Source organism: Bombus impatiens, unplaced genomic scaffold (genome assembly GCF_000188095.3).
Source record: "Bombus impatiens unplaced genomic scaffold, BIMP_2.2 scf_0217, whole genome shotgun sequence".
Classification (NCBI taxonomy): domain Eukaryota; kingdom Metazoa; phylum Arthropoda; class Insecta; order Hymenoptera; family Apidae; genus Bombus; species Bombus impatiens.
Window position 1 is genome coordinate 1271645 of NT_176636.1, and position 27224 is coordinate 1298868.

The window sequence follows — 27224 nt, forward strand, 5'->3', positions numbered from 1 at the left end:
CAAGCGCTATCGCGCTGTTCGGGATTTTTCGACCCTGTTTTTTCAAAGACCTCTGTGACAAACGGTTAATGTTACCTATAGGTATAAATATAAGATATGAAATATAAAAAAATATATTTTGATTTTTATATATTTAAAATGATGAATAATGTAACAAAATTAAGGATGAGCACTTAAGTATTAAGTAAAAAATAAAATAATGGATAATATAGATGTTATACTTTATTTCTTGTAAAGTCTAATCATGTAGTATTATATTCAATGAGTGTTATGTGCATGCTTCTTAAGAATAATGATGTACTAGGAATTCAAACTTCAGTTTTTTATCCTTCATATTCAAAAAAATAAAAGAAATATTCTCTTGTATCTGAAGTATGTTAAAGTTTCCTCCTTCGTTTTTTTTTTATTTACGTAGCTATTAATGTATACAAAGAATCCTCAAATCGAGAATTCCAATCTTATAAACAAATCCACAATATATGTGGCAATATATTAACAAGTATTAAGCAGTATTTTATATCCTGAGATACTGTTCTGATTAAACGTGTTAATAATTCGTCAGCGAGTATATCCTAACTGTTTTCTGTTTCTTAATAATATTGTATTGTCTCTTTGACAAGATATATATCACATAATATTGTTGTAAGGTATTGTTTCTTTCGCATATTAAATGTTAAACGCAATCAAGAGATAAGAATGGGTTCATTTTCATTTTAAATTAAATAAATAATTTACTTCCTTTTTAAAGCACTAGATTTCAGTAATGAACTAATGGACAAATCAGTCAAGATGATAACATTTTAAGATATTCTGCATATTATCATCCATGCAGTTCGTGTGTATCTTAAAATGCATATTATTACATTCGTTACAAATGTATTTAAATTCGTAAATTTTTAACAAACTCGTGACTATACAAGTCACTTGACAAATATAAATCGATAAAATGCATTCAAACGCGATTATGAAATCAGGACTACCACAACACAGTACAATATACGCGTGATTGTATTTCTTATACGTATTATCCGGTTATATCGATCGATTAGGCACGTTTAATGGCCTGTATATACGGCATTTTTCTATTTGAAGAATGAGAACTTATCATTTAAATTTCTAAAAATGTATTCATAACGTTCACTTATGCTTAACTAACGCATTCGTGTCTTGAAGTAGATACACATTCAAACAATAACCATTATTTAGGAAAACGAATCTTAACGCTTTTCTTTCATTCGCAGAAATAGTAAAATAGTAAAAAATTCTATATTGAGAATTTTTTTATTCGCCGAACACCCGCACATGCGTGTCTTTATCACAATACTGCGTTGTCTTTACATTGAGTTTACATTCTAGGTAAACCCACTTATGTATAAGATTGGTATGTATATGTACTTTCGGTAAATAATTATTAAAATAGTGATCATATAAATAATTAAAGTAACTATACGTACACATACACATATACATACATGTGACGAACATACTCGACGTGTGTAATTGGCCCGCCGCTCTAATATCATCCAATTAAATTTTCTAAACATATCCTACAGAGCATCACGTGCCATCAAAATTAAGACAGTGTTCCACGATTACGCAATTCTAAATATACTTACGCACACATACACACGGTTCAATCACTTTACACATTTATATGATTAATATTATGTGAATATAATTATTCATCGTTAAGTTCTATTTCGCTTGCTTTTTTTTAACGTATAATATTTGCTTTTTTCTGCTTACAACGTAAGTCAGTCTAATCTTCTTTCGTAGAAAACGTCCCTAAAGAACTTTTCTTACCTTCACTCTGAAAGATTCCTATCAAACTACTCCTTAATCTGGCATAAATCTCTTTGCGAACGGTCGCTGTAAACTTTGTCACTAGACAACCAATCGCCGCCGTAGCGAAGATTAAATTATAGAACAGTACTAGTTCAAAGTTACCAAGCCATTCGATGCGACCGAAATCGCCGAGCAGATCAAAGTTTGTCATACCTGAAATAAAAGATACACGAACAGTAGAAAACCAATACAAAATTAATAATAAGCTTATTTATTTGGGTTCGTTCCTATTTGAAGGCCGGAGGTGAAAAACACAATGAGTCACATTTCTCATCTTTTAAAAGAAAATAATTTTTAGGATTAAATATATACTTTTGTCACTTTCTTAAATATTAAAAAAGTGTTAATGAGATTAATTATATGTAAACTAATTAACTGAGTTATCATATTTTTCCGGTGTGGTTTTCACTTATTAAATGGGGGGTATGTTTACCTAATATTCGAGATAACAGTGGCAACGCTGAACTCAGTACAAGAAGAAGACCGCAATTTGCGATAAGGTGAGTAAGTGGCATGGAATGAAGTCGTGGTCGAAAGCTCTTTACACCAGGAAGTGTATATAAACCTATTGCGCTCGTAGCAGCTAGATACAAAATTACTGCTACTTCAATTGTTGCTCCAATGGGACCTAGTTTCGACAACGAGCTGATCCCCAGAGTGAATTGCTAAACATTTATTAAATGTATCAATTTTTCTCAAAAAGCAATTCAATAAACGAAGTTCGCTTATTTTAATTTATATCTAATTTATATACTAACCCTTGTACTCAAAGGCAGTGCTTTAATACCAATAAGCAGTTCTAAGGTATTTTGAACTGCTAGCAAAGCTGTAGCAGTGGAAAGTATAAGTAACGCCAGCATTGCCAAAGGGTATAACAAAGTCCTTCGAACCCACCACGTTCGCCTTTGCTGATCCAAAATACTTCTATGTTTCTGAATATCTTCCAAACGCTGAGCCAATCCTCGCTGGAGAGCACCGTTCCTTAAGCACATCAAGCTCGGATTTACATTAAGAAACTCGTCATCTTCGAGCACTAAACCACAAGTTGGTATTGACATAGGCACTGGCGAAACGTATGATTTTCCGGTTGCTTTCGCGTGTTGCAGTCTGTGTATATAATAAAGTTTTTATGAAATGATTATAGACGTGTTCATGAATTTGCGGGTGATGGGAGTAGAAACCGATACCTCACCTTCTACGAATACAATCTTCCTCTAACCTGTACGCGAAGAATTCTTCATCTAAATTCTTTAGGAACTGCGGTTTTACGAGAAACGAACCAACTACTCCGAATAATCGTACAAATCCCATTGGTGTACATACTGCAAATTATACTTTTACTATTGTATTACTTTGATATAGGTAATAATGATATATATATATATATATATATATATATATATACGTAATTATTTGGTCATACTTACGCAATAACATAACAACTCCAACAAAAGAAACGCAAGAATAAAGAAAAGGTAAATAGTAACTCGATAAATCTGGAAAGTTAAGTTGATGATAATTTTTGTATATCTATGTCTTAACAAATTTTGTACTTACTGAGCAACGTATGAAGACTTGATTTTTTACGATCTATGAGTGCTGATAGAACATATGTCATTCCTAACACAAGTGTTCCTAATAGACAAAGGACTGTCACAGTTTCATAAACTCTAGCCATTACGCCCTGCAATGGAAAAATTATTTTTTTTTAAAAGCATTCGATATATCAGGATTAATTTTTTTATCTTACCTTTTTGTAGCCAACAAATCCTTCTGACTCCGTGAACAAGTATGCGAACGGTAAAAATACGAAGAGAGATAAATTTGAAAAGAGAAACACAAGATTCCATAGACCTGATTGTTAAATAAAACCCAATTACAATTATTTTACATAAAAAATGTTTCTTTTTTTTTTTAGTTATTTAAATATTAAAAAAACAAAATACACGTAACATTTCAGAAAAAGTATAAAACAATCATACGATATGAACATAATCAATGATAATAATAATAATATACATGTACAGTCAATAAAAAATAAATATAAATAAATATATTGATATTATAAATATTGCTCATTAACATTAGACGAGTATCCTGTATTTCTGTAAAACATTAATTTGTAATATTATGCAATGTTGAAATATTAAAAAAAAAAAATTCCCTCTATGTTTTCCAAAAGTTTGAAAAATTAATTAAACGAAACAAGAAGTTTAATTTTTATAACTGACTCGTATACCTTGAATAAGTGAACTATTGAGCCACTTGACATAATAGCTGTTCGGATACAAAATCAGCACTTCGTTGCTTGCAATTGAAACCGGAAGCAGCAAGGTTGCTCCAACGGAAACCGCCAGGGCAACGGTACATAACCAAAGACTGATCTTGTAGACCGTCGCTTCATCTTCATCCACGGAAAAATAATCTTCACGGTCTCTTCGTCGAAATTTCGCGATTAACGCGTAACTTGAGACGTAGAGGACTAAGAACAAAAGGAAGAATATCTGAAACAGCCATAGAATGTCTTCTCTTTACATTTTTATACATTAAGAAAAATCAATTAACGTACGAGTATGATTTCTTTGAACATATTATATTCTTAACTATATTTACATTGTATTGAATTCATTGTATTCTTCTATTTTCTAAATAATTTTTTTTTTTATTTTTTTTTATTTATTAAAATTACAATCAATTCTCGCGTTGAGAATTTTCAGTAATTTTTCTGGCGTGGCGCAGTGACATGGCTGATTATTTATAATAAGTTAATACTTATTATTTCTAAATAATAAAAATGATTTCATCGATTTATCAATATATGTACATACACATAGAAAGTCGTCCTTAGTAAACGGTATGTATATCACGTGACTCTGTCTTTGATACAGAAAATGTTCAAATATAAAAGAGCAATTAATTTGATAAATTCTGTAGAACTATCTTCTGTATGATTATCATGACAAGACGGCCACATCTTAACAGATTAAACGATATAAAAACACTCGACATTACATCATTATGATAATAATTATTATAACACGTTATTCAGTGTATTTATTGACCGTATACAAAATACACGGTTTACATTGAACTGAATTATCTCAAAAAAGAAAAGTAGTATACTAACTCAAAAATTCTTCGATGCGTGTCTTTGAATGAACATTGCATTTGTGTGCAACTCATGTGGCGTAACGACGTGAATCAATTTTCTAGTGTACACGGAATCACTTTGGTAACGACCATGGAAACCGGCGCTACGTGTTATTTAAGAATCGTGGTCGATCGAATTGTGAAATATTAATAACGACATTCCACTTCACTAAACTCTTCTCAACTATTGTTCAAGTTTCTACAAAGTTTAAACCTTTGATATTTAGACATTGTTATCACGTCGTGACATAAATTCTAGTTTCGATTCGATAAGGATAAATTATACTTCCGTATGGATATTTCATTTCAATTCCAGCATAGTTCTATATGAAAATTTCATTTCTATTCCAACTTTAGTCTCAATTCTTCAGGGATCAGTAAATATGTATAATATCCCGATATTTTATATTTGTCACGGTGTTAGATAAGGTGTAAATAATTGTGTGTGTGTGAATAATTAACACGTAATTGGTACTATGACGAAAATATACGGGAATAATACGCGGGAAAGATTAAAGGCAATATTTCAAAATCAGTTTTATTTGTATGGCGTAATGTTCCATTAGTTCAATCCTCCCGTTTCTACTTTTAAAAAATAATTACAATAAAGCGTAATCTAAAGTAATTAAAATTTCATTAAGGTGCCCATGGTGTTCATTAATACCAAAATTTCATTAAGGTACCACTACTGTAAAATTAAGAAATCGTGCCAATTAGGAATTAAATGATTACGTTAAAAAAAATTGTAGATGTTACGACTAGCTAATCGACGCCACGAACTGATCGATCTCCTGTTTCAGTTAGGATAATAGAGGCGATTGAATAACTATAACACTGAGTTTACCAGGTTATAATATATGCTTTATTCCAACAACTGGTCTTTCCAAGAATATAAATGTTCGGAGAGACTCGCATGGTAAGTTACGATGTCGAATTGTAATGTCGTTTATAATAAGTTCAGAAGCGTTCGACTCGAATAGTTACTAGCAAGACCACGATGTTAATCGTAATAGGAGTGACTTGCAAGTAGTGAGTTACAGTATCGCGAGAGATATAAATCGCAAGCAAGATGAGAACCGAGAGATGTGTTCAGCGATTTAGCGACTTGGCAACTGGTAAAAAGATGTTGACCGATCTAAGAGTTTTTTTTTTTTATTTGAATTTTACAATTTGTCCAGTAGGACATTTGGTAAAATGTAATGTACCCCCAGCGGGATACCATCATCGTGTTTATTAGGTTATATCCTTTATGAGATCTGTCGGGTGTTTCCTTTTTAATCTTCTTTTCATGCTTGATGTGTCGACCGTTTCCGTTGTAAGCCGGTTCAGGTGCGTTGCTATTCTTTCTCCGTACCTTCTTGTACTTTTGTTAATCTCCTCTTTGACCGTTGACCATTCCCAGGTCTTTCCGAATGTCTTCGTTTCTAACGTACCATGGCGCGTTTACTATTGTTCTGAGTATTTTAGATTGCGTTGCCTCTATTTTGGTTATATGGCTCATTGCTGCTGTTCCCCGTAGTGGTATTCCGTACGTCCAGGTTGGTTTTATATATGGTCGTTTTGTATATTTTTTGGAAAATGAGGGTAACGGTTATTGTCTCTAATTGGATAGGAAGAAGGTTGGTGAGCAAGGAGGGGTCCTAGCCGCCTTCGAGAGAAAGTTGCTAGCAGGAGATACCGAACGTGGTAATAACCAAATTTGGTAATAACCAATACATTTAAGGAACACTTGTAATAAAAAATATTTCTTTAATTAAGAATCTTAGGAAGATTCTTCTTAAGAAGAATGAAAATGCCAAGATTTATGGTGGGTCCTTAAGACTGTGGCACTTGACAGTAAACTTTCCAACAGTTTACGTCGCGTGACGCACGACACAAAGACCCTATACCTGCGGACAATACGATTGCCAGATGTCGATACATTCGTACCGAATATTTCCAGCTAGCCTAAGGACCGCTATAAATCTTAGGATTTATTTTAGCTAAGGTCCTTCAAAGAGACAAACAGTCTTTGTTTATCAGTCTCGAAGTCGACCACCTACCACGGGGACACCCGAAAAATCTGCTATCTCTCACGCACGATGCTTCCCGCTAGCAACACCCTCTCAAGGGCAGCTAGCATCTTTTCCAACGACCGACACGAATTAGCCAATAAACATTAACGTACATTTCCCTTACTTTCCGAACCAAAGCTTTTCTCAACGAATCCGATGCCTTCGCATCCTTAGACACATCCCAACGCAGTCTTCCTCCGCAGCAGCATCGCAAAAAAGCCAGTCTATTACCGCGAGTCAACATACCACGATCGTTATACTTACACGGTTCCAGTCGAATAATTATCTAAACTCTCGACATCTCGCGCAATCATTGTCCGCACTCGAATCGTAGCCATCCAAGCTCTAACTTATAACCGCGCATTCGCGAACCGAATATAATCGCGAGTCCTGCGTCAAGTATACTCATTGACATTACAGTGAATAAACATTTATCGTTCAATAAATCTGAGTTTTCCTTCCGACCCTATCACGACATATCACCTCAAGACTATTGAGGGTATGCAATAAGGGTGTATAGAAATCTGGCTCTCCAAGATCCTTAATAGATGCATGGTATATTACCAACGAAATAATACATCACGACCTTAAGACACCTACAGTTAAAGAAGAAATATCCAAATTCAGTAAGAGATATAACATAATAATTAACAACCACCAAAACCCACTAGTTACTCAATTACTTGACACGACGGACCAAATCCGCAGGCTAAAAAGACACTACCCTCTAGATTTAAACATTAGATTCAGCTAGAATCAAACGTACAATAATCACTTGTTATACGCGTTATAGTAGCACGCCAGAATAATTTGCTTATAATTCTCAATGAGAATTGATTGTAAAATTCTTCCAAATAAAAAAAAAATCTTGCCCGCGACGTGGGACCTGGTTTGGGTAGAGAGTCACATGTAACAGTGGATAAGATTGATAATTATGTATACATATGTGAAATTACGCTTTTAAAATGTCGGATTTAGTCCCTACAAAGTGCAAAATAGAAAATGGCGCATACAGACATATAGCGCATAGAATAATGCACAGTATGTAGTAAATAATAGCCACTGTTGTGATAAACGCCATACTGGCGTGCCAGAAAGAGGAAATTGATCAAGTAAATTAATACACAAGTGCAAGCATAAACATTATAAAGAAAAAATGACCTTCGACCACGTTACAATGTTACACCTGTTTCATCGTACTTTTCTTCATATTCTAATAGACATTCATGCGCTTCGACGGTGTTTTATCAAGCGTTAGGTTTCACATTGTATTCGACAGAGACAATGGGTCTTTTGATCTTAAACATTGATTACAAAATCGATCATCTACAGACGAGATAATACTCGATGCACGATATGATAGAGTGAGAATTACATTTACATAAGGAAAAATTATTGTCTCCTGACATGATAGAATGATGTGGAAATCGGCTATGGAACGTTCGAAGTTAAAAATAAATACCGAGATCAGCTGTAGCTTTACAAGTGTAACCGTGACGAAACGACGAGCTGGACACATTCGATGACGTCAATGTTAGATTGTATTTTGCGAACGTCGAAAGATCTATTACCCTTCACAGTTACGTAATACTTACGTACAAATAGAAATTTATAGGTCGTAGGAAGAAATAATCCATAAGTCGATAGAATTTTGTAAGAAGGATCATGGGTCGATAAAAGTTTCAATCAAGAACTGAATTTGAACGTTATTCGCCTAAAACTGTTCTACCATTCGAATTATCCAAATGATATACGCAACATACCAGCTGTCGCCGTTCTACATACAAATATTTCGCAAATTGCTACCGCCTAAGATCGCAGTAATTTTATTGCAATACAAATAGTAGCAGAGATATAAACTGGTTGTTTCGCGAATTTTAAGGGACAGACCATTACATTAGCCGGAACTTCCGGTATAATACGCTTCCGCGTGTCCCTCTTGGTTATTGAGCACGCTAGCATTAATTTTCCATTCTCTCCTTTCCCCCCTGGTGTGTTACGTAATAAGTGGATAACGTTTCCTTTTAAACAATACGTGAACAGTGCACACGCTGTTATAGGAGTAATGCCGAATCGATATCAGGGTTGTTATTAACCAACGTCGATTGTACATCGATAAGTTATCGATCATAAATTTATCGATAAAAATGTTGAACTACTCCGCTTAAATTGATGAAGGTATTAGAGAGGATACCCTTGATCGCTTGAACTGATATTTATGTATCTATGGGAAGTTTAAATGTACAGAAAATATAGGAAATGTTCAAAGTGCTCGTTATACTTAGAAAATTAAACAAATTTTTAATTCGGTGTATGAAAATATAAATTTGTATAAATATTTAATTTACTTATAATATTATGGTTAAGTAATAAATAGTAATATACAGGGTGGTTGGTAACTGGTGGTACAAGCGGAAAGGGGGTGATTCTACGCGAAAAAAGAAGTCGAAAATATAGAATAAAAATTTTTTTTTAATTTTTCCATCCAGACAACGATCTACAGTAAGATCCGTTATAACGTACCGCACGCGTACCCAGCGAAAGTTCAAAGTCGATTTTCTCGAAAACAAAGCCTCGAACGAAAAATTTTTATTCTATATTTTCGACTTCTTTTTTCGCGTAGAATCACCCCCTTTCCGCTTGTACCACCAGTTACCAACCACCCTGTATATTACTATTTATTACTTAACCATAATATTATAAGTAAATTAAATATTTATACAAATTTATATTTTCATACACCGAATTAAAAATTTGTTTAATTTTCTAAGTATAACGAGCACTTTGAACATTTCCTATATTTTCTGTACATTTAAACTTCCCATAGATACATAAATATCAGTTCAAGCGATCAAGGGTATCCTCTCTAATACCTTCATCAATTTAAGCGGAGTAGTTCAACATTTTTATCGATAAATTTATGATCGATAACTTATCGATGTACAATCGACGTTGGTTAATAACAACCCTGATATCGATTCGGCATTACTCCTATAACAGCGTGTGCACTGTTCACGTATTGTTTAAAAGGAAACGTTATCCACTTATTACGTAACACACCAGGGGGGAAAGGAGAGAATGGAAAATTAATGCTAGCGTGCTCAATAACCAAGAGGGACACGCGGAAGCGTACCCCCTTTCCGCATGTATCACCAGTTACCAAAGGACATAACCTAACAAACACGATGATGGTACCCCGCTGGGGGTAGCCACCCACGTGTTATATTAGTATACCGCTATAATATTTTACCAAATGTCCTACTGGACAAATTGTAAAAATTTAAATAAATAAATAAAAAAAAATCAGTTACCAACCACCCTGTATATTACTATTTATTACTTAACCATAATATTATAAGTAAATTAATATATTTCACGTTGACTATGTTATTTTATTGAAAATTTGCCCTATTTTCGAAAACATAAGTTATCCGTGAACAGAAACAAATATCAATTATTTCAACGAAGATTGCATAAATAAAAATAAATTTCAAACTATTTTTATACTAACCTATCAAGTGTAATGTTAGGCTAGGTACTGTTGACTGATTTACCGATATATTGTTTTAGGTTATCAAGTATCACGATGCTCATGATCAAGCGAGGATTACGTTGAAAGTCAAACAGGCCAGAAAATAATCGCTAATACATAGTATGTATATACCTATGGTACATTGACCTTTTCTAAGAATAAAACCGCTTTCTCATTTACGTCTATGTATTTATTTTTACATTTATGTACCAGCTCTTATTTTTGTAGTTTATGTTTCGTTTTGATATACTGTCAGCATTATATACATGCGTGTCCGCTAGAATATACGATTGTAAACAAAATTGAGCAAAATTAGTTCAAAATTACAGTTATGCGCGCAACAAACAAATATAGTTTGATGTTTTCATCAAAAAAGTTATTTACACAGTGAAAAAAGAATGATATAACTTCGTATTCACATTTCACATTTAAGCCAAACAGCATTTAACGGAACATAAAAAGATGAAAAGAAAACTGCACAACATATTTAATTTAAGAAAGGAGAAAATGGAAATGCACGATTATAATTATTTTGATTCATGCTGTACCTAAGCTTCTCAGTTGGCAGAGTTTATTCGAAAGCTGAGAATAGTAATAGTTCAAGCAAGAAACATTTAAATATTTGTGAAATCTTATTTGAACTTAATTTAGAAACACCAATGTACTCGAAAAGTAATTTTCATAAATATTATCGGTCAGCACTCGGTAATAACGATAACTTTTGCGATTGATAGTTTTCTTGAGTTATCAATATTTATTAACGACGTCGCAGCTAACGGCATCTTAAGTTCAATATCCATGAAAGAGAAAGAGAAAAAGAGATGGAGAGAGAGAGAGAGAGAGGGGGAGAGGGAGCGTAAAAACGGAATGCACGATGAGGATGTACATTTTTGAGAACTTGCCCTTACAAAATAAACACGACACTACATAATAACAATAATATAATCAAAGGGAAAATATAGTAGCTGATATAAATTAGCTTGATACGTTTCAATTACCTAACAGTTCAAATAGAGTTTGGCAGTTCAATTTCTCGCTATTGCATTCGCTATTGCTAATGCTATTGCATTAGTTCGAAATTAAGTGCCCACTGATAAATGAAACAGATCTAAAGATTTTATTCCTTCGACATCAAACGTAGCGTAAGTACGTCAAACAAATATGATAATATATCAGCTTGAAATAAAACATAACAAAGAAAGATAAAATTATATCGTTTTAGAACGGTAATATACGTGTATTTGCAACGTAGATGCAACGTATTTTTAGCTTCTTATAGACCAAAAACATAGTCGACATTTTTAACAGAAAAGGAGTTTCTATGTATGGTGTGCTAGCCATTATGGCGATCCTTTTTGTCACGGTTATTTACCCTTTGGCAGAAACGACGAATATAGAAATGGCAAAACCTAATACTTTCAAGAATGTCCCAAATTTACAACTTGTACAGTTAGCAAATAAGATATTGACCTCCATTAGTGGGCCCTCTATTGCTGTGCACTATGTACTTATAACAAATAAAAAGGAATATGAAAGGATAAATAGAAAGGAAAGATTCTTCTTAAATGAAATTATATTATAAAATATATGAACGAAAGTATTAAATTTCTTACTTGTTAAAATTTACCAAATAAAAGATTTTATTTAATAAATATTTAGTTAGTATTTTCATTTCATTTTCGTTATACATTCGGATTAAATAGAGAATATACATTAACATCTTTTCAAGTGTCAGTAAAAACGCTTGCAACCATAAATAATATTAAAATTGTAATTTTTATATTAGAACATATTGTATATTTTCCAAGTGTTAAAATAGAAAAAAGGGTCTAAATTAGACTTTTAATGGAGTTTTTCCGAATATCTTATCAAGAACGCCAAGGATGCTTATATATTTAACTGAAGTGAGCAAGTGAGTCAATCAATGGCACATTAATGGAGGTTATCCTAGTATCCTAGAAAGTATCGAATGGTTTGCGAATAGATCGTGCAACTATGTTCAAATGGGACAAACGTGATCGTTGAAGCAGTTGAAGAAGCTGCACAGTCGGTTGGAAACCGCTTTTTTTATCAGCCAAGGTGGAAGGAAAAACCGGTCAGAGATCAGAAATAATGCGTGGTCAACGACTCGGCGGGAAAGTATAGAGAAAGAATTTATCGCGAAGAATGTATTTCCACAACATTCCTCCGTGCATTGACTAGAGATGATCATCCAATTATGTGTATTAAACAAAGAGTATAGAGTCAAGGGCAGACGGCAGACATACTAGGGATAGTCCGTGCAACATCTATACATAGCCATAGACGAAACCTTTCGGTACAATGTATGTACATATAATGATTGACGAAAGTATTTAGAAAGTACATATGTATATAGAAAACTTTCATGTATATATTATGTGCGTTATATAAAACATTTTACAATTTTATTAGCGTTCTAATGAGACACAACTGCCATAATTTTATTATATTAATCAAATTTGAAACCAACCTGAAAATATAGAAGTTACTGCACTTAAGTATATGCAATAAATGTTAAAATAAGTGTTAAGTATTGAGGCTTATTATCATAATATAATACGTTTAAATACATTTGTAATTTCTACGAAATATATGCCTACATATATGTTTATATAATATATATGTTTTATGTTTTACGAATGTAATCGTGATAATAGAATCTCGTTACAATGCTAATAAAATTTGTAGTATAAATATGTATATTTCATATAAAACACATGATATACTCATCAAAAATTTCCTCTAGTATTTTCGTCAGCAACTGTACTTTGCGATTCTTGTCGTGACAATGAGCACGTAATGTCTTTAGATGTTTATCTTAATCCGTTAGAAAAACCTACGACTGCACTGTATTAACGGATTTACGGAATCATCTTGGCAGCTGTACAACTTTAATTTTTCATGGAAAAATTGATAACTAAACATGCCAAAGTCCTTGTAAAATGCAAACTGATGCGCAAAACGCATTAGAAAAATGATACTTGCGTGATTAATGAGTGTTACTAAAAGAAGCTATTAGAATCTAAATATGACAAAAGAAAACATCACTTTTATGCAAATATACATAGTACTCTTAATACCAACACAATAAACATGCGTATGTAGTAATATTTTTAAAAAAATTTTTGGATATTAGAGATATTAATTAAATAGTGAGGTCTTACAGTTATTTTTCTTTCTTACAACAAAAGTCTCCTATCAGCTAAAATATAGGTGATGTATGTGTACCGTGTGTATACGTGACTAATTTCTTTGATTTTGTTTCTTCCTTTATACTTTCGTGTATCTAAACAAATTGCTTTAAATTTCGATATAAAAAAACAAGTTACAACATCAACGTATCACATCAATTCATTACTTTATTCTTAGAAATATTTAATAAAATCACATTAATAGCAATATATATATTCAATTTCTATTTCTTTTCTCAAACTAAACAAGAAATGAATTTTAATATTAATATTACATTGTATTTATCCTGATTTTCTTTTTCTCTTTTTATGCTTTACAGGATGTACAATTATAAAATATAAAAAGAGAGTTTTATTCAGATGGGAAGACGAAAGGTTAGGATTTATTATATCACTTCTAATTTTACTTTCGTACGTTAAAATATTGGTTATCGAAAGAAATATTGAATTTAATCGCGGGGAACGTGGCGATTTCCTATTTGCAGGAACGTCCCAAGAAACTTCAAGAACCCTCCATTTTGATGGGAGGTCAATAAACAAGGGGCTTAATATGGCTAAAAACATCTATGATTTTTACTTACAATATTCTCCCGTACTGTATTATGAAATAGCTGTTCTCTAATATCCGCTTCATCTTCCATTTTCACCTATTTGTCAGTGAATTTCTTTTGGCTGAACGTACTGTTGTCAACAGCAGCAGCGACATTTTCTTATATCGATAATCTTCTCGTATAACACACCATGCCCAGATTTTCACGACTGACATAGAACGTACTCCTGTCTTGAGGCAAAAGCTTCTGCTCTTTCACGAATTAAAGGCAGAAAGCTATCGTTGCCATCTCTTTATGAAATAGATCACATTTCCTATCTGGTATCAAAAGGCACAACACCAATCCTGGTCTATGGCTGGCAGCCTACTAAATACGATGCGTCGTTTCTGCTTCAATCGTAACCTGACATCTATATATACATGTGCTTCGGCCGTCCTCGCGTGTTATACGCAACAACGATACTTACCGACCGTTTTCTAGTTCCACCGTTCCTAGTTTTATTTTGCAGATCAGATTCAAATTTTTTACCGACGATTAACCTATTGACAAGTCTGTTATTAAAAACGGAACAGTGAAATATTATATAAAAGTTAACTAATTACATACAATGAAAAATGTGTATTCTTATAGATTACTTTATTAAGATACAAAAGATGTATTTGAATAATAGATACCTATAGATAATCTACAGAATTACTGTACGAATCAAAGATACGCAAAATTTCTATAATTATAAAAAAAAATAATTTGTAGAAATTAGAATATTTTATGTTTCTATCAAAAACTATTTTTTATGGTGGAGATATAAAGTACTTTAATTTCCTCAAATTATCTTTTTCGTAGATTTCTATTTCAGTAGATTTTCTATAGCTTGACAAAACGATAACTTACTTTATTTACGTTTTGTAATAATGTTGTGTTTGTGCAACTTTAAACATTGCATTTTGTGTGCAATATTATGCATGGTCCTTAAAGTAGTAAATATAAGCTTATATTAAAGCAAGTTTGTATTAAAGTAATACAATTTTTATTACAACATACTTATAAAAATTTACTTTATAAGAAATCATTCAAATTTGTAAAAATTGTACTGTTATAAATTTATTGTGAACTTCGGAAGGTATTGAATTTGACTAGCGTAATAGTTCCAGTATTAACATGCCGCGCGTAAGATTTCGGATGTTCTTTTACCAAGTTTGCTTCAAAACTTATTATTACAAGATTAATTGTATTTTTAATTATAAATTCAACGTTGATTGTGATAATTTTACGTTAATTCATCTTTAGACTGTAAAATTTGGTGAGTAATTTTATTTATAACTAGAAGATACTTATTCAAATTGCTTGTCAATAACGGTTTTAATTAACAGTCATTTTAAACGACTATTACTATTCTTGTTATTTGAAAGTAGCAAATCGTTCGTGAAAAATTATGAGTGACTTTATTTCGGGCGTAAGGAAGCTCATTTAAATTGTTTCTCAATAATAGCTTTAAATGACGGCCATTTTGAACATGCCTTTTCGTTATTTGAAATGCAGAAAAAATCATTGGAAATGTTGTGAAATGTAAATAGCTGATTTATTTTACTTCTCCAAAACGGTAGGACTTACAAAATATGTACTGTATAAATATAAACCTGTAGATCTATCATGAATATTTTTCCTGAGTGATGAATAGTTATGAATTTCCTTATTTTTTAATTTGAATTAAATTCATTCATAATATATGTGTATTATTTAATGATATAAGATTAACATAGTAAACTATATTATTAATATAAAAAAGAAAAATTCTGTGCTGGAGTTGACTAATAAATACCGTACATAGTTATTACAAAAATTAAATTTCATTTTTTTCTTTTACGATTGGAACTTGTATTTTTTACAGTGCATGCTTAATTATTTAAAAATCGCAATAACAAAAATAATTATAATATCCTAATTATATAAATACATATATGTTATATACATAATTATATATACTTATATACATGTTACATATATAATTATATATATCATGTATGTATATAAGCTTGGTGGATTGTTATACAACTATACATCTTTATCTTTTTGTTATATTATATGCATATTTAGACTGTAAATTAAACTATCGCAATAGAGATCAAATTTGTTAAGATAACATTTTGTGGTTTTTTATCAAGCAACATTTCTTTATTAATAGAGGTGTGATGTTATTTAGTGTTTAACAGTGATCCATTAGATTTTTTCGTTTTTCTCTCTTGGGAGCTGCAATTTATTCTTATAAAATTCGCTATTAACGGTGCTAAATTGATCTGCCATTAGAAGCGAAACTAAGTGAAACTCCATTTCGCTTTATAATCAACTTTATGATTTATTTAATATTATTACTTCCTTTTATATATTTTTATATATATATATATGTGGAACACATTTACTGCCAGTAAGGCTATGAATTCCGTTTAGGCAAATTTAACCAAGTATCACAGATTCTTAATCTTGCCAAAGAATATAGTCTTTAACATATTATTACTATCAACAAATTTATCTTAAATAAAAATAACGCAAAATTAGATAATTAAGTAATTATTAAAATTATATGATTAGATGATTATTAGTATTAGATAACTAAATAATTATTAATCTTTTCTTGTATAATCACAATTATCTCAAGTATATACTAGTTGAAATAAAAGAAACAGAATTTTGTATCAATTTGAAATTCAAATGTATAAATAAATTTCAATCTAATAAATAAACTACAAATAAAAATGTACTCAATGTAGATAGAATATACTTGGCTATGTTCAATGACAGTTCTTTGAACTGCAATAAAGTTAATTATATAAATTTTGGCGTTTAATTAAAGATTTGGATCTTTAGTCAAAATTAAAAATCTGTGTATATTACATGTCTAAACAATCCTCATAGTGCACTGCATATATCTTAAATTAACAAAGTATCAATATTAAATTGCTAGTCCGCTTACAAGCCTCGCCTAAGTAGAAAATTCTGCTTGAGACTTGAATTTAGTAGGATTTTCAAACGGCAGTCCGCTTAAAAGTGATCGACAATTGTAAAGGGATCAATTTAATTCGCTACACGGCTACCTCGCCGAAATTCATGTGACCTGTTTCCTTGGCGTGTTGCCGAGCCTCCGTTTGACCATTTAGTTTGACCTTACAATCATTACATATTAACATAAACTTTTGAATGTCTGTGAATTGACGACTAGATTTTACTTCTTTCGCGAGTTCAGCTGCTTCGAATAATATCTTTTCATCCTCTGTGGGAAAGATTGTTTGAATGCTGCCTCCCTGTACGTGCAGATAGAAATTAAAAAGTCAAAACCAGAGGAACAAAACTAATAATAACATGTATATGTATATAATTGTTTACGCTTACATCGAGTGGTTCCAAATATAAAGGATCATAATGGATTCCATCGAATATCAAAAAAACTCTTTGAGCATAATGTTGATCTTCTCCAAATCTATTAATTATAGCATTAATGCTATCTATTACTGCTATTTCTAATCCATAAAATTTGGATAATATTGACAATTCAATGGCTCCACCCCATGATTCTGGTTTTAAGATCCATTTACAATATTCAGGATTTGGTCTGCCCAGAAAAGCTTCCGAATACTCCACAGGATCTGATGCTACAGCATTCGCTATGATCTCTCTCATAAAGCCTGCGCAGCTAGGATCAACTTTGCCTGAAAATATACTTTCAGTATATATATATTTATATATGGCACAAATATATTAATACAATTTATATTGTGTACCATTGAGAACATAACCAACGCTGGTAAATAAGCAGGAATTATCTGCTGGTACGACCTTTTTCATTAGTACACCAGGCGTATTCGTGAAACCCTTTTCATCGACGATATGAGATCGACCGATATCTTCAGAGTTCTGTTTCCCATTGTAAAGTGGTGGTTTCTCTTCGACGATCAAGGTGTCCCCAGAAATGATGCCACAAGCTTCGAGAGAGCCCGTCTCGTCGTTCAGATTAATTGGCCTCGGTGGAAAACCACAAAGAACGTGAAGCGCTTCAGCCGGTATTCCTGTTATCTCAACTAATTTTGATCGTAATTTGCCTAACTTATCCTGCGGGAGCAAACCATTCACGACCTTTTGACCCGATTTCGTTTTAACTTTCAATACATATCCGGCCATCATTTATCGCGGATCACCTAGCTGACTAGAAACGAGAATTTTGTCTGGAGAATTGTACCAGTTAGATCAGCTGTTGAAATACAGCGCCACAAGATTTTTCTCGAGTTTCTGGCGAAGATTATATCATAGGACGGAACGCGGTATCATTCGCAACACATACGTCGCGTATTTTTTTTCGCCGATACCGACTATCTTTTGCGATTCATCGTTGTACTTAACTTAACACACAACCAAATACCGTAATTTCCACCACCGACCAGCGTAACTGCTTGTTGGTTATAACGTTAGCAAATGTAGGGACTTTCGTGTTATTATATTGATAGCGTCTCGTCTTTTTCTAACCATTGATTTAGACGTTTGATAATAGAGGATAGATTGTGTTACCGATGCGAACGACCGCTTCCGATGAGTTGATTAAAATTACTATGTTATTGCTCAATTATTATTGTCTATGACGTATTTTATTAAATATGTATGAAATGATACTGTATTATTGTTGTATCGATTAAAAATGGGAGTTTAACATTTTTTTACTGTTTTTTATAAGTTTTTTTTATATAGGTGGGTTATATAACAAATTTCACAATGAATTGATTAATAGGGAAAACTAGGCGGTATTATATAGTGGTAATTCTCGTCTATATCGTAGTAGTATATGTATTGGATGTTCTCGATATACGCAAAGCTTTTTTTATAAATAACAGATTTGTGAGATAAATAGAGAAGGAACAAAGATGAATCATTTCTTGTACGTTATATGATAACATGAACAGATTTTTAAAATGTTAGTATTTCCACAAAAATGATAAGATTAAGAATTAATATTTTTAAATTGATACCTATAACGTTTTTCACTTTATATAGAATCTTGTTATTTCCGGACGAATTCAATTTATAACACATTGATACAAATCAATATTAACTTCCATAGAAAATAGTGGATTTAATGTCTAAAATAATACAATTTTAAATATTCATGCTAGATTTGAACAAAATAGACATGACATGTAATCCTTTATCGTGCCTCATATTTTAAAGGGCACCATAGGGCACCATTCTTTGTGCTACATGTTACGTCATCAATTCAAAATTAGTTAATTAGTTATTAGATTAGTTAGAAGATTGTTAAATATTTATGCAAATACAAAGTGGCGTCTCATATCGCGTTGTATGATTAATTCAAGATTTAATTGAAATTTGTTTTCAGGGTGGGTCTCCACATGCAGCAACCTCCTCGCGGTGAGACCTGGAACTCATTATTATTTGACATATAATTACTAATTGTATCATATTATATGATACAATTATGAATTATACAGCAAGTAATGTGAGCTAATTGGCTGCATTCGCGATTATGTTTTTATAAATGAAGATTATTCTGATTCTCTTTGCCATTTATGATTTCTCGTTCATATAATAATAGTTGACGTTCGGATAGATGAATTCATTGACCAGAAGTTTATTTAATCGAGAAATAGCTAACGTTTTGTCTAGGTAAACGAACGGCTTTTGAACGAACTAATTACAATCACTTGTGCTTGCAATTAACGCGATATTATAAATTATAGAGGGCGTAAGAAACACTTTGGTCTTTTTTGAGATCGGTATTTCAGAACATGACACGCAAAGTCTCAATCCTAATCCTATTTAGTACATACATATTTAATATCACATCTATCGTGTTCTCAGTTCATGCATTGACCACCGGGTCAATATTAACATATAACACAATTTCAAGCAATTTTTTAAGTAAGTAAGAAATTTAAAGATATTCTCAAAAATATAATTCAGATTCTGTCAGAATTGAATGTATCAAGAATGATGACATTTTAAATGGACTGGTGGAAAGTATACTTCTGCTATAACATTGGTGAAATAGAAAACGAAGGAATTGGAATTTTAAAAAATTCAAAAATGTCAATTTCTTTGACTTTCGTTGTACGTATGCGAATTATTTTTTAATTACAAGTGCAAAAGTGTACTTTGCATCGGTCAAATTTCCGCGCGAGCCGAACCTTATCATCAGAGAATAAATCTAGCGTCATTGTGAGTTCATAGATGGCGAGGTTTACTCGGCAATCTTCTTGAAACACTGCTGGACCCACCGAAACGGGAGGTGAGGCGTTCCAAAAGAAACTCCAGTGGAAACTAACTTCAGGGGAAGGGCGGCGGGAATTGTCGAAGAACCGCTTGGAGTTCGAAGCCGCAAACGCATTGGCGCAGACGTCGGTACGGTTCGCGCGACACGCTACCGCTAGTACAAAGTTGAAGCGTGTGGTTCTCAGTTTGTATCGTGTGCGCGTGTGTTTATCAGATCTCTTGTAACAACTTCACGGACCTAAGTGTGCACATTTTAGTGAATACAGTGTGCTTAGGAAGTGTATTTAACAGAGTGTTCTCACGGATTCAGCACACAGGTGCTTTTGCGTTTTGGATAAGCTTCGTACACACGTTGAAAAGGTATGTCTACAGTTAAGGGACCTGTCACCTTTCCACGAAACGATCGATCGTACCGTGTGTCTTATCGAACGATCTAGTCCGATGTACATTCGATTTACATTGGTACATATAGTAACTACGAAAAGTGCTTATACACCACTGTATTTATTATAGCATTTGTATACTAATTAACTAAATTCAAGTATATTAAGTGTCATATCATCCAATAGTATGACTACAAAAATTTAATACTACGGAAATGAAATGTGCAACCTTTAACTTGATAAAAAGATGGTTCTTTGCAAAATAATGGTATGTGCACGTACTTTTTGTAACTACTGTATGTATATTAGAACGAAATTTTCCAGATTTCGTACGAATGAAAGAGGAGAAAAATACTAAACAGTCTGCATACTGTCTGGTTAGATTAGGATTTCGAGTTTGTTTATCATCCTCGAACTGCTTGGTCGGCAAACAGAAAATTTACGCGCGCAAGGGTCGACGGGTCACGTGGGACATTTCGTGTAAAATATAGAGGATCCAGTGATCCGCTTCAACAGTAGCAAAAAGTCGTGTACGAAAGTTCTTGCTCTTTTAAGACTTTCTTTCGTCATAACACTGAGATCTTTGCGAACTCGTCGCATTGATCGAAAGGATATCCTTGATCTTTTCGAGATTAGCCTTTTCGAGTCTCGCATTAATTTGAATTCGTTTTCTTTTTTTTTCGAATATGTGCTTTCTCTCTGTATTGCCATTTTTTATTATTTGTTTTTTATTATTTATTATTTATTATTTTATTATTTATGTTATTTCAATTTTATGTTAGAATATCTCTACCAATATCTAAACTCTTCTTTTTTTTTTGAAACGAGAGCGAGATTTTAATATATATTGAATATAACTATATGTACATAGAAATTCGAAGAACGCAAGGTTAAGGAAACTAGGAGGATCGCGCGAGGACTGCTTAAAAACGGAACAAAAGGCCTTATTCGATACCAGGAAATCGTGCGAAAGAAATTTAAATTTTTTACCATTCATCATCATCATTCCATTTGCATTGAGCCTTATTTCTTAAGAATTTTTTTTTTTTGTAATCCCTAAGTGATGACGCATTATACGTGTATATCATTTTGTTTGATTAGAAACTGATTACTAATTTCAAAGTACATAATTTTCTTCTATATTACTTCATTTATTACTCTATTGGTATAAGTATTATCAGCTTAACAATATCAGATATTGATTTATTGACAACTACGACTACATCAAATATCTTTCTATTCCATTTTGTTACTTCGAACATGAATTCTGCAATAGAAAATAATGGCGGTATTTTCAAATCTCGCGCACTTTCGTTTCACGAATATCAAATTTCAACTATCACCATCGCTATTCCAACCACTGGAAGACGTTATCACATCTGCATCTGCGTCTTAAGAACTTACAGATTATAGATGGGAATGAATTCAGAGGTTAGGATGATGTCAATTGCATATTTTGGTTAATAGCATTTCTACACATGCTCCATATCATTAACAAATTAATATCGATGTCTAAAATACTAGTAGAGTTAGGATTTATAAAGTGAATAAGTAAGGAGATATTTTGATATGAATATACTGTATCATTTGATACCTTTATTGTTCACAGTTAATCTTGTTGACATCGCACCTAGCCAAGTGTTTGACAAATATTAAATTATGCGTTAATGGCTACGATTCACAAAATTTACCACAGCTTGATCAATTTTAAAAGTATAGTAATACAATCTGAAACAAATACATTAGTGTCAAATGAAAGAAAGTTTAAAAGTTCATATTTGTGTATAATAACTTTGCTGTACTAAATATTTCATGACAGTCATCTACATTATCTATATCTGTCCATAATTTTATTGTTTCGATCAATTATAAATCTTTTTTCTAAAATTGTTCTGTCTTTTGTATTTTTTAAACTTTCTGTTATCCTCCACTATGATATAATATAAAATAATAAACAATTCGTGCATTTTATATAAAAAAGATCTGATTGCCCTAACTCCATTCTTGCATCCCACAGTAGAGTCCACTTTGATACCCGTCCCGCAATAGCTTTCCCCTTGTGACGATATCTTACGTCCCCGTATTCCCGTGTCTAATAGCTTGTGCGTAGAGTCATTCCGTTACGAGGTCAGAATTCCTCGCGGAGGAGAACTGGTCGTTTGCAAAGGTCGCTCGACGGACAGCTGGAAAACCGCGCGCGCGTGCGCGCTTGCGTACGTATGTATGCATAAGGGAGCGTAAAGACCGGTGGAGATTTTCCTTTTCCCCCCGCGGTCGGAACAAGTTTCTCTCTGTTGAGCGAAGCGATCATAACGGGGCGCTGGCGTCGTTGCACGTGAAATTGGAGCGGACTTCGATCCTTTCCCGAACGGTACCCGGCATTTGATCAGCCTTAGCCCCTGCGTTCCACGAGGAAATAATATTACGCGCGCGCCGCCACGCCGTAGTGCCTTGAGTTTCTAATGAGCCCCTCCAACACTCTGTCCGTTCCTCTACTCACTACTCCACGAATACCGTAATTCTCAATGGATGTCGTTTTTTTCTGTCTTTCTCACTTCCTCCCTATCGTTGCGTCCTTTTCTTGGGAGTCGTTTTTCTTCCCCCCACCAATCGTACTTTTCGCGTTCCCTCCACCAGCGGTCCCTTTCGATGCTCGTCCGATGGGCGAAAGTCGTGTGCGTGAAACCAGCGATGGGTGTAACCGTTCTTCGGTTGTGTTTAAAATGTAACGCGAAAATTGATTTATTCAGGATTGTTTATTTTAATCGAAGCCTGGTAATTTGTCGAGTTTATTCGACGTTAACTTTTTACAAATATGCAAAATATGTCACAAGCTGTAGAACTGATAGACTTGCCGACTGACAAAATGTATTATGTTAGATTATGTAACCGTGGGGATCTTACTGGCTCGATAAGATATTAATACATAAATATTGTTTGTTATAATTATAATAGAAATGTTGTGACATGTTTGATGAGAAAAAAACGCTGTATAATAGAGATTATGGAGTGATGTAAATTTTTAAATAGAGATGCGTAATTCATAAGATAACGCCGAGAGGAATTATCAGATTGAAAGAAACATTGCTTCCAAAACATGATGTTCGCGTGACACCAGCCGATATAATTAAAGTAGAACCTAAAAATATCCGGTTTGGAAGCTCATTAATATGCAAATGTAAACACGCGTTACAGATTCAGTATCGTCCGGTGAGCACACTTGTCAAGGATTCTTCCGTTCAAAGTCGTTTCAAGGTCGTCCCTGTTAAATACTTACGTTTCGTCAAACATAACTTGTAAACATTTACCATAAAAGCTATCAATATGGAGAATATTCGAAAGACCATAAAATATGACCATCACATATAAATCCTATATATATATATATATCTATACACAGTGTTATGCAGAATTTGCTTACAAGTTTCCAAGTCAAATACATAATAAATTATATATTGACACTTCATCTTTTTCATGCAGTATTAATAATATAGATTATATAATTAATTTTCAAATTTATATACATATAACGAATCTGTGAATGCCAAGCAATGAGTAAAATACGATAATCATTCCCATCGCTATCCAACGTTAGTTAGAGTATTAACAACGAAACGTATATACGTCTCTCATGCGTGCGCGCGCGCACATACACGTTTTCTGGGGGAGTTGCTGGACCGCTCTCAAAGTCCCCCTTTTCTCCCTCCATTTCTTCGTTGAGCCCGCTCGTAGCAAACGAGGAGGATAGAAGAAGGAAGAAAGAAAGAGACGAAGAGAAAGATCCTTGGCGAGTCCTGGAACTCAAGACGCAAGCGAACAGACCAAGACTCCGGTTACAGACTTCAAGGCTTAACGCGTACTCCCGCGTTCCGTCAATCGTGGATTTACGAACGACCACGGGAAAAAATTGCCGCGTGCAATGTTATTGTGCCGACTCGAGTATCGCCATTACCGTCAACCTGTTTCGAACTACGCGATGGTGGGGGCGTCTTTATGCTTTACCACGCAACTAGGGGAAACTAGGAATTTAGGATGCATGAATGGAGAAATGTAGGACAGTGATGGCTCCTGCTTCTTGCTCTAAAACGAAAACATAAATTATACGTTGACTTGCTTTTGAATCTTCTTACAAATGGAGTTCAATTAATTTCTGAATTTTTCAGCTAAATTTTTTGATACAAACGTAGAATAAATATAGTGTTACGATTTTTGCCCCAGGATGAAAGGATAAGTTGTATTTTAGATAGCTCTTGAAGCTTCTTATACATGGAAATTAATTAATTATCAAGTATGGTACATTTTTCGTACATTTTTAAACAGAAATTGCTCGTGACGAAAATGCATGAAATAAATGTATATACATGTATGTACAGTTGACAGTGAACATATGTATATACAGTTTCTTTCAAATTTGGTGTACAATTCATGTAGTTTTCTTCAAGTTGCCATTTCTCACTCAGTTGTTTTGACTGCTACAAAATACGGATAACGGAGACACGAGTGACAAAAGGCAGATTTTGGCCGTACATCTTGAACGACATCTCTCATTGGCGTAATTAGTTGTAAGTCCCCCATACGTGACCCGTCGAGACGCGTCGACAGAATACGATATGAAGGAACGGAGTTTTATCTGGCGCGTACACGCGGTCGGATTCTTCTAGTAGACGGCCACGTCGCGACGGTGAATGTAAAACTGCCAGAACGCATGCAGGAATGTAGATTTTTCTTGTCAACTTTCTACACGCCTCTGACGTCACTACGGGAATCATTGTCGAATGCAATAGAGAGCGTTTAAAAAATTAACGACCAAATTTTTGCAGATTATCACATTTACCAAAAAAAAAAAAAAAAAAAGAGAAAAAAGAAAACACGTGTATAGCAAAGTTTTGCATAAAAATTACCAGAATAATTAAAATGATCAATTTGTAGTTTTCTGTAAAAATTTGATAAATTATAGCCGTGTATTTTGAGGGATTTGGATGTCTATTTTGCAAAATATATATGTATATGGATAATAGTTGTTCTCTATAGGTAATGAGTTGTTTGTCTCTCTGCATTGTATATCTTTAGAAACTTTATATCCTAGTCATTGGTCATAATTCTGATGGTAAAACGAATTCCACTACTAAGACTGTGTTCCTATAAACAAACGACAGAATACATTAACATTTAAAATCAGCTGACTAGAGATGTACGTAATTCGAGTTATAGCCACTTTAAGAAACACTGGCTCTTCATCTTTGGCAAAATTTTTATTTCAATCGAATCAAACATTTACTGTATTGGTACGTGAAGAAGATTAATGAAGAGTTATCAAGCAAATAGTGCAATATCATTACTATGAAAATAAATATGAAAATAATAATAAAAGGAGATTGAAAGGGAAATATGAACAAGTGAATAGGCGTCTGTGAATAGAAATCTGTACCGTTTAACATCCCGTGTAATTAATGCAGGAATGACGATAAGATAAAGGAATAAATTGTTTTCAATTGGCTTGCTGCAACGCTATCTCTGACCTGGTAGCGTGAAATCATTATTCAATGCCTATTCTCGACCGTAAATTCGAAAGAATGCAAAAGGAACGATGAAAATACTATTATATGATACAGCCATAAATTTTTCCGACTTTCCTATCACATTTTCATATCGTTGCATTTCATTTTCTATTTTCTAAAATGTCTATCTTGGATTTGAATTGAGTCTCGTTATCTTTCATTAGACAAGGTAAAAAGCGTATCATTTTGGTCATCGACCTCGTTCGAATTTCACCACTCAACTCGGTGAAACGATTCATTATCATTCGACGCGTCTTCTCCTATGATCGAACAGAAAAATTACACTGATAGGGTCTCATTTCACTTTTCACCGATCATTTCACTTTACGAGCATTTCATTCCTGCTCCCATTTAATGGTGTCTTCACGCTGTATTTAACAGCTCGTTCACAGTGTACTGAAAAAACTCCACTTCATGCTATCAATATATAAGCATGTATATAGCCCTCTTTTAAGTACAAGTGTCGCATGGTGAGAACATTCCAACATCTGCAGGGTCTCTCAGGGCAACCATCTTTTATGAATCTTCTGTCTTTTAAATTATCAACAGAATAGATTATACAATAGATTATGATAATTACGCAATCTCATCATTTTTCCCTATTTTGACTGTAGCTTCTTTTTACGACGGGAAAAGTCGGTAATCTGCAAAATTGCCTAGATTATTATT

The 27224-nt window shown here is 33.2% G+C and overlaps 3 protein-coding genes across 3 annotated transcripts in view; 1 reads left to right on the top strand and 2 right to left on the bottom strand.

The window, feature by feature from the left end:
* Nucleotides 1–356: 356 nt before the first annotated feature.
* Nucleotides 357–14733, bottom strand: LOC100745334 (protein Lilipod). The gene is made up of 9 exons (XM_003487979.4): nucleotides 14375–14733; nucleotides 4085–4349; nucleotides 3596–3699; nucleotides 3403–3529; nucleotides 3273–3341; nucleotides 3038–3167; nucleotides 2604–2952; nucleotides 2279–2510; nucleotides 357–1998 (listed from the first exon to the last, which is right to left on the bottom strand). Exons 1-9 carry the CDS (start codon nucleotides 14432–14434, stop codon nucleotides 1760–1762), a joined length of 1575 nt encoding a protein of 524 aa, XP_003488027.1. The 5' UTR covers nucleotides 14435–14733; the 3' UTR covers nucleotides 357–1759.
* Nucleotides 14734–16504: 1771 nt separating this feature from the next.
* Nucleotides 16505–18789, bottom strand: LOC100746846 (ubiquitin thioesterase OTU1). The gene is made up of 3 exons (XM_003487992.4): nucleotides 18118–18789; nucleotides 17729–18045; nucleotides 16505–17640 (listed from the first exon to the last, which is right to left on the bottom strand). The coding sequence occupies exons 1-3, from the start codon at nucleotides 18515–18517 to the stop codon at nucleotides 17422–17424; spliced, it is 936 nt and encodes a 311-aa protein (XP_003488040.2). The 5' UTR covers nucleotides 18518–18789; the 3' UTR covers nucleotides 16505–17421.
* Nucleotides 18790–20664: 1875 nt separating this feature from the next.
* The window catches only part of LOC100749757 (spectrin beta chain, non-erythrocytic 2), a 58095-nt gene continuing 51535 nt past the window's right edge, over nucleotides 20665–27224 (top strand). The window contains exon 1 of the mRNA XM_012383465.3: nucleotides 20665–20974. The gene's annotated coding sequence lies outside the window, so the exon portion shown is untranslated. The remainder of the gene's footprint in view (nucleotides 20975–27224) is intronic.

Coding starts and splice junctions, on each gene's coding strand:
- LOC100745334 (XM_003487979.4), bottom strand. CDS start 14,434: ATGGAAGATGAAGCGGATATTAGAGAACAGCTATTTCATAATACAGTA. Junction 4,350..14,374: donor ATACAGTACGGGAGAATATT/GTAAGTAAAAAT, acceptor TGGCTGTTTCAG/ATATTCTTCCTTTTGTTCTT. Junction 3,342..3,402: donor AAGTCTTCATACGTTGCTCA/GTAAGTACAAAA, acceptor TTAACTTTCCAG/ATTTATCGAGTTACTATTTA.
- LOC100746846 (XM_003487992.4), bottom strand. CDS start 18,517: ATGATGGCCGGATATGTATTGAAAGTTAAAACGAAATCGGGTCAAAAG. Junction 18,046..18,117: donor CGTTGGTTATGTTCTCAATG/GTACACAATATA, acceptor GTATATTTTCAG/GCAAAGTTGATCCTAGCTGC. Junction 17,641..17,728: donor TATATTTGGAACCACTCGAT/GTAAGCGTAAAC, acceptor CTGCACGTACAG/GGAGGCAGCATTCAAACAAT.